At 36.9% G+C, this 13158-nt stretch overlaps 2 protein-coding genes across 2 annotated transcripts in view; one reads left to right on the top strand and one right to left on the bottom strand.

Moving 5' to 3' along the window:
- The window catches only part of 5-ht1 (serotonin receptor), a 222138-nt gene extending 216854 nt beyond the window's left edge, over positions 1-5284 (top strand). The window contains exon 8 of the mRNA XM_076324292.1: positions 194-5284. Within this exon, the coding sequence (XP_076180407.1) occupies positions 194-683 (490 nt within the window). The 3' untranslated portion in view covers positions 684-5284. The remainder of the gene's footprint in view (positions 1-193) is intronic.
- A 2621-nt stretch (positions 5285-7905) lies between these two features.
- Positions 7906-12819, bottom strand: Eth (ecdysis triggering hormone). Its single transcript, XM_076324332.1, has 6 exons — positions 12810-12819; positions 11164-11234; positions 9902-10080; positions 9751-9832; positions 8912-9005; positions 7906-8065 (listed from the first exon to the last, which is right to left on the bottom strand). The coding sequence occupies exons 2-6, from the start codon at positions 11213-11215 to the stop codon at positions 7996-7998; spliced, it is 477 nt and encodes a 158-aa protein (XP_076180447.1). The 5' UTR covers positions 11216-11234; positions 12810-12819; the 3' UTR covers positions 7906-7995.
- Between the last annotated feature and the right edge of the window lie 339 nt (positions 12820-13158).

The raw sequence follows: 13158 nt of genomic DNA, 5'->3' as shown, positions 1-13158 counted from the left end.
TCGTCAAACTTGGGTCTCGAATGAACCACATTCGTCGTACATGAGTTAAAGAAACGTTGCGAATTCAGTACCCGAGTTACGGGTCACCATCGTGGCACTCGATGTATCGACCTTGATAAAATAACTCGAATGGGTCCTGCTCGAGTGTTTCGGTGCCTACACGGTGTCAATAACTCAGTGGAACGTGTTTCAGGCCCAGAGAAGAGTCAACAGCGTTCACCATAACGAGATCGACGCCGGACCACTCGTCGATCTCACCGGAGAAATCGTCGTCGTACAACGGTGCGAACACGACGCAATCGGCGACGGTGACGCCGACGGCGGTGTCCACGACGACGACCACCACTGCGACCACGGTGACGCAGCATCCTACGAGCAGCCACTCGACATCCTCAAGCAAGAGAACACGCGAGACGATCGAGTCGAAGCGCGAGAGGAAGGCCGCGAAAACCTTGGCGATAATAACCGGTGCGTTCGTCGCCTGTTGGCTACCTTTCTTCCTGGTAGCGTTGTTACGCGCCACGTGCAACGTATGCGAACCACCGGAGCTGATAGCGAGCTTCTTCCTCTGGTTGGGCTACTTCAACAGCACCTTGAACCCGGTGATCTACACAGTGTTCTCGCCAGAGTTCAGACAAGCCTTCAAGAGGATGCTCTGCGGTAGTTCCAGGATAATTCGCTAACAGTGGATTTAAACGCGATCGTTCTAGAAGTGAGGGAACGTATGTGTGAAAGAAAGAGAGAGAGAGAGAGAGAGAGAGAGAGAGAGCGAAAGAAAGAGAGAAAGAAAGAATGGACGCGCGCGTCTTGTGTACATACAGTCAACAACTCCTTCTTCCCTTCTTTCGGATAGCGTTCAACTATCGTGTCACGTACTTAGACACGTCTTAGAAAGTCCGTAGACGTTTTCTTTTCTTTGGTTTTTTTTTCACGAAAGTTGTCCCCGGAACGACGAGGCGGTTCGTGGCAAACACTCGCTGGTTCTCGTCGCGAGACTCGGCGAATAGCAGACATTCTACCGTCAAAGTTACCCCGAGAATCTTCCGGTCTGCGGGCGCTCGACACCTCAAAGGTGACTCGACGTTGTTTCGTGGCGACTGTTCCTAAAGATAGAGACTTAACCTCTTACGAAAGTTCTCTTTGAGATAGCTGCATTCTCCAATACGTCTATGATAATACTCGCTACGTTCAGTTACTCGAGGAGAGAAGGAACGCTGGCTGTTTCGAGCGACACGATCGCGTCGCGGCGCGAATAATAATAATAATAATAATTAGTCGTGCGATCGCTGCGTACGTTCGGAACCCTCTTGATACAAACACTGGCAATGGGACTGATACGAACTCGATACTCCGGCGAATCGATACCAAAACATACACGGGTGAAAGAATCATCGGTCCTGGATGAATCTACGAGTCGTATCGGATCAGAGGTAATTAAATCAGGCTTTTCGTGAGGCCTGTGAACGAACGAAACTCACCGGTACTCACTCGAACACTGGCTACACGTTCTATTTAAGCGATGTCACTCCCCTTAACCCGGGACCGGCATTTCTTTCCGCTTAATATACTTAGTAGGAAGTAAAAGAAGTAGCGAGCGATAGATTTATTTACTTGATAGGAAGTATTGAACGGTGTCGAAATCTCAGGTACTTGGTATGAATTTTCGATACGAAGACTTTTGTAATAAATACTTGATCGATATCGATACCATGTAACGTCGAGGTGACGTCGATATTATCGTAGACCTATCGAAAAAAGGGAAACTAAATGCACGGGTGAGAAACACTTTTGGAATCGATATATGTATATGTGAAAAATACACGGTTCTCGAAATTATGCAACATTGCAACGCAATGTCACTTTCTCCGAAGACACAGAGACCTCGTACGATAGATTAGGTTAACGCTACTCTCAAGGATGCATCGAACGAGTATTAAATAATACTTTCGCGATATATCAAACACGCCTCGATACTCTCACGAATACTGCATCGTGTCAAACACGCATCGACACACTCGTGGAAGTATCGAATGGATAATGATTCTATACGATATCTTCGTGTTCGATACTGCTCGATAATGGATTACAATTTTCGAATTTTCGACAGTATCGATTCAGTATCATTTTCATCGCTAATAAATACCTAGGCGCAAAACTGCTGATGGGACTGATACGATTAGATGTTGATATTCGAACGATTCGATATCAGAGTACTTAATAGAAAGTATCGAAAGCTATTGAAATCTCGAGTGCTTGGAATCATTTTTCGATATCGTTACTTTTGCTATGAATACTCCACCGATACTAATACCGTATTACATCGAATATGCATCGACATTATTGTACGTGTATCTAAAATAAGAAACAAGGTCCGATCGATACGGAATAAGGATCAGAGAAAACTGTACATTATGGGGTATTTAACATTTTCAGTGGAAATTAACTATAAATATTGAAATCTTTTATTCGATACACTCACGACAATCTTCATTTTTCCGACTAGCGATAGATTTTTGCAAACTATTGAGTTTCTTAAACTTAACTGCTTAATAAACGAGACAATGGTTATAAGTCATAAATATAAACACGCAACGAAAGGACGCAGGGTATCTCGGTATCTTGCAATAGTGAACAAATTTAAAAAAAAACTGATCTTTAAAAATCAAACAGTAACAGTTTTGGGACCTTTGGTTTCTTCCTTACCAATTAGAATTCTTATTTTTTATCCAATTATAATAATATCGATGTCAAAGTCTCTTTGTACCGTATTATCATCGATCAGATTTGGGCAGACATCGTTTACTTTTGAATTACTTTTGTAATTGATTAATAAAAATGATCGTGATAATCGTAATCGTATTCGATTAACCATCACTGAAATTAATCGGTAATTCTAAACTATTTTGATGACAATTGATCAAAGATTACTTTATCTTTTACTATATTCTTTTATTCTTCGTTACTAATTTATTCAATCGTAATCAAAACGTAATCAGATCTGACGATTAGAATCGCTTTGATTAATTGTGTTATTCGTTACTTGTAATTACCGTGTTATCGAACATTGGTTCAATTACACGGTAATCGTAATAATTAGTGGTTATACGATATTATTCGTATATTAGATTACAATTTACTGAACCTTGTGTCGAGCAATATTTATTAGAGGAGTATGGGTAACAAAAACTGATACCAAGTACACACGAGCTATTGTAATTGATACGTATCGAGATGTTCGTGCGCATATCGAAACGGTTTCAAATAAAATGATACTTTGTCAGTATCGATATGGTATTAGTCCCATTGCTACGCAAAATTATCACGTGTACCGATGCGTAAACTAATTTCCTCCGTTGCTACTCCCGACACAGCCGCTGCGATTTTCGTTTAAAAGGTAAACAAGTAATAATATATTTAGATCGACGACGTTCCTTTCGTCACTAGCAGTTCTCGCCGATGATCCATCGATCTCGAGCGAATCTTGGAGACGTTCTGTTCCTTTGTCGGGAAGGAAATCGTTCCGTTGTAAATATTATATCTGGTGCGAAGTAATTCGAAAAACTGTGTCAGATTGTTAATCCTTTCTACGCGAGGAGAATCGGTAAATCATTGCACGGTTCGCCATGGTTTACTTTCGTATGTCGAGTATTTCAAACAAAATGTAACTGTTCACTTTCACGATGCAGCTACACATTTTCTTAAATGTAAATAGTCGTTCGAACGTGACTTTTCAACAAATGGTACGAAAGTAATGTAAAGTCGTATCAGAAACTGAATATTTCGTTGGAACAAAATACGAAATAGTTTGACGAATATTAATTTTTCTTTAAATCTACATCTTGGTAGTTCTATAGAGAGATTGGTGGAAAAATTGTTTAATAAAAGAACAGACGGTGTAGTTGCATCTCGCAGATGTATCATGAACAAAATTCCATTTTGTGAAGAATATTAACTTACAAAGAGAGACCACTTATGGCAATTTTCTGATTATAGAAACTATTCTTAGAGAATCAGTTGATAGAATCAGTTTCGAAAGTAAATCTTCAACTTTTGGGAATACAATTCTGACATTTCATCAATACTTGAGATAACTTTGTCAGGGATTTACTAACACGGTAATTCTGAATTTAGTGGCTACGTTCTATTTATATTTTAGGTCGTCGTCCTTATGTCACGAATCATTAACCACCTAACGAATATTTTTAATTTACCAACGGATCAAAGGGGAACGGAACATTGGAACGCACTCCCAAGATTGAGATACTATTTGTGCTCAGAAATCTGAAAGAGATTTCGTTTCTATGACACGTATCCGAATTCAACTTTCTAGAAGGGATGCTGAAAGAAGCTTCAATGGACGTCTTCCGCGCTCTTTTAACTGCACAACTCTGGGGTAAAGAAAACGTGTATCCTTTGAGACGTCAGTCGCTTCCTAAATTTTTGAAGAAACTTCTGTGCAAAAAGAATCACTCCAACTGGATGAATAAGTTGGATTTCTTTTCATTGGTCTAAAAGCCCAAGAAAAGTAACGTTTTCAAGTTGCGTCTTGGTATACAAACATTTCTGGTTGAAAAAATTGTATTTCTTTTCATAGACGTAGATAGTTTTACGTTACGTAATGAAAATACTCCGATCGAGAATAAAAACACAGGATGCACTATGTACAATAGTTGAAGAGTTTCTTCCCGACAGAGCTTCCTGCTCAATTGAACAAAATGTTGCCAAATCGGCGTGTTTCGTCAAGTAAGTACGTTCACCGACACATTTGTAAATTACCAGATGATTGTTTATCGACGATCGTTCGATAACGCCTTACTATATACGAACACATACTCTACTATTCGATAGTTACGCGTGTTTCGCCGTTTTACCAGCGTTCAAGTAACCTTTGACAAAACAACAACAATGAAAAAATATATGAAAAGATGCAAAAAAAAATAAAGAACGAAACAAATATACGTAAGTGGCAGTAGTACGATGGTACAGATGGTACAGTTGTCCAACGATTTACTTAGTTTAAGATTGCGCCCTTTTTCGATGACGAGGTATTGAACAAAACGAAGGACGAGTACGTAATAATGGGGCAAAATATTTGTTTCGAATTCCGAACGTGGCTATCAACCGTGAAAAAAGGTAAATGTATGTTCTGAAAAAAAAAAGAAGAAAAGTGGAAAAGTACGTTTACAACGCTGCTTCGTGTGTATATTTCTTTGCAATCACTGATGTAAATAAATGCAACAGTTTCGAAACGGTCGGCTGGGTCCCTCGGTCGACCTCAACTTGACATTTTGTAGTTTGCTTTCTACGATTCACCTACTATTATTATTCTTAGCAATGTCCCTGACCTCGCTCACACTCCAACAACAATGGAAATAAATTATCTTGGGGAAAAGTATTGTACTAGAAATGGTACTACTTGGTTGGACTTTTCGTGTATTAGTTAAACTTTCATCAAAGAGGTTGACAATCAATAGTTAATGATAACACAAAATATTATAACACCGAATAGTACAACTTGCACGAGTGATAGTCTACATTGCAGGTATTTATACGAACTAGATCACAAAATGTTACAGTATCGATATTTGAAAATATATTGGAATCACTGATCAGGAAACATCGATAAGTTAAGTGATTTGCTGTGTGAAATTTCAATGAAATATTTAAAAGGTATTTGATACTAAATCTGTTAAAATAACTTCTCAAGTAGTAGAGAAACAGGAGCGCTCGCGAAGAGAATACACACGTGACCCAGTTTAGATCACAGCACGAATAGTGTGCAGAACTTAGTGGCACACGGTAATAATTTAATTTAAATTACTCTTTGAATTACTTACAATGTCTGGTACAATGATTTTCGAATTATACGCGACAGGAAATTTACGTCGTGAAAGTAAAGATTAACGATGCCATAGAATATATGTACCTACAGAGAGTAACATGTCCTAGTGTTCATCCAGACAATTCTTGCTTGGTACAAAAATATTAATAAAATACTTGGAAGAAATATTAATGTATGACGTAAATATTGAAAAAAAATTCAATTCTGATACAAATTGCACCATTTTATCAAACGAGCGAGGAGATCGACTGAAAATTTTAATAAACAGAGACCTACTGTGCTCTTGCACGAAAGAACAATTATCGACGATGAAAAAGGAGAAATTTCTAGTTAGTACAAATCTGAAAGAAAAGAAAATACTGAAGTTCTTGAGATTTCAAGATAATTAGATTACAATTTACAGGGGTAAGTAATCGTTGATAACATCTAACCGACTTACCTTTAATACTTACCTTAAATTGCAATTAAAAAATAAAAATATTAGAAAATTAAATAAATATACCAAGGAACAAATAAAAATTGTCGTGTCCATACACGCTGTACGTAATTTTTATTCGAATAAAAGGGTTTACGAGGTTCCGAAACAGATAGCAACCGTGCAGTAAAATTATCAATTATTTCTACATCTTTTATCTTGAACCTATTTGTCAATTTAATTCTAACATTTGAAATTCTATTATTATCTCTACTACATATTAATATATCATCGACAAAAAGCAAAACAAAAATTTGTTCATTATTTTGAACTACAAAATAAAATTAATAATGGGATTTTTTCAGGGCATATGATGATCGAAGCAATTTATAAATTTTACCTTCTTGAATATCAAAACCCAATGATTGTTGAACATAAATTTCTAATTTTACTGTTCCATTCAAGAACGCTGTCTCTACGTCTATTTATTCTATTTTAACATTTTCTTGACAACAGTATCTAACGCGAAACGGGTTACAAATTAAAGCGTGTCACGAAGTTCTGGTAATGGTTTTATTTGGACAGAAATAATTAGTCGGTCGATGACGTTTCGTTTCGCGCTTATTTTTATTTATCCCCTGAAAAGTAACACCTTTTCCGACAGTTCATAAGTGGTTTCTTTCCTTTACCCCCGCTCTGTTTATTAATGGGTAAGGATGACACTGTGTGCACAAGTTCCTCGCAAAGTCTTATATAGATTTTCAGAATCCCTATTAAATAAAAATTGATTCTAATTTCAACCACATTTGGATAAGTTGTTACCGTTGTCGACATAGATAATTTTAATTCTTATCGCCCTTAGCGCTCAAATCTTATACTTTTCTCAATTGATAAAAATGAATGTGACAATGTGAAGGACAAAAAATAGTACCTGCAATATTTAATTCACGTCTAGTACGTATTTCTGAACACAGATTGCGCAACGAACCACTGATACCATTCGAGGTCGGTATTTCAGATTGTATGATTCAAACTCGCGTAAGATAAATCGTGTATTCTATGGCCATGTATATCTTCTTTCTAGATAAGCTAATCCTGTGTTATTTTCATTAGGTGTAAGAATTACAATTAATTATGACGACAATTAATTACTTTGCAACGATCAGAAATCAAGCGAGACAGAGCATAGACGATGAGAAATAGAAATACTGGTTTTGTGAGATTTCACTGGTTTTGGATCAACTTTTTTCATTTATGTGTGATGAATCTAGGAACTATCTTCAACTGAAACACCAAAGTCGATAAAGATACTACTCATAGAAGGCTTAACAGATGTACAATCGAATAAAACTAGAAACTCTCATACCTTTTCCTTTCACTTATGATTTAGAATCACATAGAGGGTGTGTAAGCAAAGAAGGAAACGAAAGAATGTTACTCGTGTTATACGTAATGAATTTATTGAAATGCATCAGAGTTACATTCGTATTCATACGTTTCACAAATGTATACAGTTTTTCATACGCGTTACAATAATTTTCTACGTTACAATATTTCATTTATTCTTACATATTTCTCTCTTGGTATAGAGGAGGGCTGTATATGGAATAACAACGTATCTCCTATTTACATGTTTATTGTTCTCAATATTTTTCCCAATACCTTACACCGACAATAAATTTTAAGTAGATACATTCTTAGACGAGCACCATAATTGCGTCGCGCCACTCCACTTATACTAATTGTTTTGCGAACCTACAGTCTCATCCCCCGTCCTTTTCTTCCGTTTCCATATTTCGTTGTCGATACTAGAAGAAAAGAAAAAGAAACTGGCTCAGATTTTATTGATCGATAACAGCTTTATTATACATGGAAGAGTATAGAAACAACTGCACAAACAATTAATTGCCGAACAAACCGAAGAGACAGTTCTTGGGAACGTTATACAAAGTTGGTTGAACGTTGGTGAATGAAAGATATGAAAGTGCACGTTGAAGGTAGATTAAGCTGAAAGGTCAGGAAAATCGAGGTTGGCATTTATAAGTACGATAATATGGAAGAGAAATCATTTATCGTGAAAATGGTGAAAATTGGAAACTTTGACGTCCTTATTCTTAAACAAATTTAAAGCGAAATGAAATTATAATCTATCTATCTGTCTTGCAAACTGCATCATATTTCACTTGTATAAAGATATTTGACATCGAGTATAAAAAGTGATCGATTTGATATGGAATGATACACGAATCAAATGGACAAGGTAAACAGAAGAACCAGTGTGATAGGTTTTGTAAAAGTAAATATAAAAAGTCCATTTTTGACATTATGTTACATGTCTGATGGATTGTAGTGAACAAAATTTTAAACGATGAAACCGAAAAGTTCATGTATACCACCGTAAAAGTATTTCGTGATTCGAAGCCTGTGCAGCTAAGATTATACGTTTCTAGACTCAAAAATAGAACAGAACCAAATAGATGAAACAAATATAAAATTTATTTTTTCGTTATACGCGCATCCCAATTATTTAGAACATTGTAATGTATCACAATTTGAGAAACTCTGCTGCACATCATAACCTGAGAAAAATGTTCGAAAGTTTTTGAAATATTCGATGATTTCACCTTATTTGTTTTTGTCTTTTCACAACTTACTCGTCTGATGTGTCTTTGGAGTACCCAGCCAGTGTTCGCCAAAGTTCTCGGGGTCCTTCTATCGCCAGTGGAAAATTCTGCCAGGACCATGCGTCTGTTAATAACAGCAGAATAATATAATTTGAATTAAACAAGTGTACAGTTCGTAACTAAACCGTATAAAATTGTAGCCAATGCATTAGTGTAAATGTTTTTAGATTCTTGAGCAATTTTTCGCAAAAATATTTATTTTCAGTGTAAGAAATTTTAATTGCAATGCCTTTCGTAAAATATTTCAAGTAGTAACGTTTTAACAGAACCATTTATCATTCGACTTGACAAAACTACTCTACGTGCACAGAATAAATTATTTCATTTGTCATTATCGATTTTATTGGCTGTGTGAATATCAACGCATGCTACTGTGTGCCTAAACTATATTTATATATAATAGATGCAATATTTTTTATCCCATGTTAAATAGAAATATAAAGTTGTAAGTATGAACACCTTTAAGGGTTGTCTACCCTTTCCTTTCAATTTCGATGAAACTTTTCAGGCTCGTAAGGAGACCAAAATAAGAAATACATATTTTTTAACTACGATAAATTAAACGTGAAGGGTGAAACTACTCCTTCGAAGTTTCACCCCTTGAACTAGAATTACCATAGCTGAAAAAATTCTATCTCTTATTCTGTGCCACAACAAACTTCATAAGAATCGTTAAAATCGAAAGGACATTTATCGAATTTTCCTTGTATCTTTTTTTTCTATTTTGACATAAATTCGATCACCACCAAAATGTACTTTTTTAATGACAGACCGTGTTCAGCGAACGAATGTAAAGTATTGTTTTTCACCGTCAATCGATGGATAGTCCATACGTCTCTTAATGGGTCCTGCAAAGGGTTCGTCCTTAGCGTACGACGACCAGGATTCGTGCTTGAAAAAGACACAGAAATTTTTGTTTAAAGATCACGAAGGCTGGAATTTCATCGTAGCAGTGAATACCTGTGTCTCGCTGTCGTGTCCTCCGAGTTTAGGAACGTTCTTCCGAGATTTGAAGAGATCCTCGTAGCCGTCGCTTCGACCCACGCGCGGTATGTTCTTTGCAATTTTTAAAAAGAATGCAGGCACTTCGTCGGCTTTCGTTGCGTTTTGAGAAATCAGCAACGCCCCGGCAAGGAGAACTGGAAAATATCAAAGAGGCGAAGGAGAATAATTGAGAAGAATTAAATAATGTTCTTCATTTTTCAGCACGGTGCGATTACTACCGATGTGATACATTGCAAAACAGAACTACGTATCTAAATAATAACTGTCGCTGGCAATAGCGTATTTTTTATATTTGCGACTGGTGGTATAATGTGTCAAAGGTCTTCGTCGGTAATGGATTTGGACATTAACAAGATTTATATTCGATACTGTTTTCTTCGTGTTTCGATTTAACGAGAACTAAGTGATGAAACGGTTCGTTGAAAAGTAAAAAGTAAAATTGAATTCTCTTTGAGATGCACCGAAAATATTTTTTAAAAATTTACCCACATAACCGTATATAATACAAACCAACAAATTGGAAGAATTATCTTGAAACGAGAATATACAATTTAAATAGCAGCTCTTCCTTATTAAGCAACAGTTTATCGTATCAATCAATTCTAATTTCTTTGAAGAAGTTCACGAAGAGAGATGGTTAAAAAATTATATTTAGATAACATGTATCCAATAATATAACATTAAGACTGTAGATAATATTTTCGAGAAATTATTCGTATACGTACGAGAAACGGTAATTTATTTAAAAAATCGAAGCGGCAGTACACGTACATACATTCGAACAAAAATTTTATTAAGTTACTCCGCGAAAAGTTGGCATTTATGCAAAAAATATAACATTCGTACAGATTTAATACTTATCGAAGAATAAATTACAATTATAAACCTAGTCGCTATATATTCTTTAAAAGCGCAATAATAGGAGACTGTCTTCGTCCACTGAATTCCTACATACATATGTAGTACTTGAATAAGCACACATTAATTCTGCTGTAAAGATACAGCCCACTGAGAGACAACTATTCAACAACATGTATATGTTCACCGCAAAAAGGTTAAATTTAATAGTCTCAAAGCAATCAGAGGGTTTTGAAACGAGTTCTTTTGTCAAAACAATTTTTTTGAAATTTCTCTCCACTACCTAATCTATTTTCCTCCTTCATTGATTCGAAAGAAGAAAACACACACATACACAAGTATTTAGAAAATAGACTCACCACCGACAAAAATGCTTCGCGTGGATCCAAGAGATTGCGATGAGAGTATCATTGTCCTCGCCTCGTTATGTCTGCAAACGAAACAACCGGCAGGGTTCAATCCTCCAGCAAAAGCATTCGACGTGTTAACGAGTAGTTGCGTTTCGGGGATGAAAACCGATTTTATCGCGCGGTCGAGTCGAACCGCTTGACCATCGCCATGTTTCTCGATAAAGGAGATCTGTCTCGTTCGGTGGCGGAAAAATTTCGAGACTGCACGGACAGGTGTACGCGACACGCGTTCCTCACGACTCGGTGTGGAAAACTGAGCGATCCTTTCCTAGGACTTCTTCCATTATCGCGAATAGTTGACAGAATGCTCGAAGACCCGTGGGCGAAGGAACGGAAAGAGTTTGCACGGTGAAGCCCCATCGCATTTAAATATTCCGGATATTTGCACCGACGTTCCCGTAACCGCCATCGCGCGTGAAAATTGTCACCCCGTGTTCCTTTTTTCGGATGCTCGAACGCGAATAAACTGCGTCGTCGTTGATCGACGCTGAAACGTCGAATTTCGAGAGACGAGAAACGTGCGCAAACGAGTGAAACGATACATCTGTATCGATATCCGCACGCGTGTACAGGTACGCGTTATTTAGCGGCAAATTGCTTCATTTGGACCGCTTTGGTAAGTAATTGAAATGAGCACAATGTCGTTTATCATTGTCGTGTTCCCTACGTTGCTGGAATATTAGAGTAGAATAGAGTAGAATAGAGTAGAATAGAGCAGAATAGAGTAGAATAGAGTAGAATAAAGTAGAATAGAGTAGAATAGAGTAGAATAGAGTAGAATAGAGTAGGACAGATTAGAATAGAGTAGAATGGAGCAGAATGGAGCAGAATGGAGCAGAATGGAGCAGAATAGAGTAGAATAGAGTAGAATAGAGTAGGACAGATTAGAATAGAGTAGAATGGAGCAGAATGGAGCAGAATGGAGCAGAATAGAGCAGAATGGAGCAGAATGGAGTAGAATGGAGTAGAATGGAGTAGAATGGAGTAGAATGGAGTAGAATGGAGTAGAATAGAGTAGAATGGAGTAGAATAGAGTGGTTCGAATCGAACTAAACTTAATCGCCCAGTTGCTCAAATTTAGATATTTTTCTTTTCGACTTGTTTTCACTATTTTTCATAGAATTTTATCGTGTTTGAACGATGTGTTTAATGCGTTAAAATTGAAAAAAACAAGATTTTCTAAGAAAAAATCGAAAAAAGAGGTTCTGTACAATACTCGATACAATACTTGGATGTGTTTCTTGCAATCTATGAATTCATGACAATGCAGATGTAAATGTTTAATATGTTTTGCATAATACTCCGGTTCAAATAAAGCAACCAGTCTCTTAATTTAGATCGTACAATTTATTTTCTGTTTTCTGAAACAGACTGATGTAAAAATTTGTTCGAGAAAACCTTTTTTCGTCTAATAAATACAGAACGGTAATCGACAGAGAATATTTTCAATTTATACTATGTCACAGACGTTACAATTTAAGAAAACGTCGTTACGAGAACTTTTCCCTACGTGTCTAAGGGAGAAGCCAGAAAACGTTGCGAGGGAGAAAATTGAAAAGGTCTTTCTTGAAATTTTGCAGTTTCCCGAGACTCACCTTCGCTGTAGTCACGATGCACTGTAACAAATCGCCGAGTGTCTCCGTATTTATGTTGGACTCAAGGATCAATTGAGTATTTCGATCATGTCGATCCTGTGAGTTGGTGCGGGAGCTTGTTGCCCCCCGTATGTTCCCAAATAAATTTCTCCACGAACGATTCGCGCTGAATAATTGTTGTCGGTAGATTTCGAGGATGATGGTGGTACGATTGAAAGTGTGTGAATAGATTTGGGTTATTCGACCGGTTATTTCTCCGCGTCTTTTCGTTGAGTGATTCCGATGGATACTTATTGTCGATTTAATAGAACTTCGAATAAATTTGTTTCCTCGATAGAGATATCCGGTA

The sequence above is a fragment of the Ptiloglossa arizonensis genome, chromosome 12, assembly GCF_051014685.1.
Source record: "Ptiloglossa arizonensis isolate GNS036 chromosome 12, iyPtiAriz1_principal, whole genome shotgun sequence".
NCBI lineage: Eukaryota > Metazoa > Arthropoda > Insecta > Hymenoptera > Colletidae > Ptiloglossa > Ptiloglossa arizonensis.
Note: the sequence above shows the minus strand (reverse complement) of the source record. Positions and strands in the feature narration are given on the sequence as shown.

Bases quoted from the DNA above. Each gene is read 5' to 3' on its own strand.
- Eth (XM_076324332.1), bottom strand. From the start codon at position 11,215: ATGATACTCTCATCGCAATCTCTTGGATCCACGCGAAGCATTTTTGTC. The intron at 9,833-9,901 runs GTATTCACTGCT...GTCTTTTTCAAG, and splicing joins GACACGACAGCGAGACACAG to CACGAATCCTGGTCGTCGTA. The intron at 9,006-9,750 runs GTGAAAAACAAT...TGTTATTAACAG, and splicing joins GGACTATCCATCGATTGACG to ACGCATGGTCCTGGCAGAAT.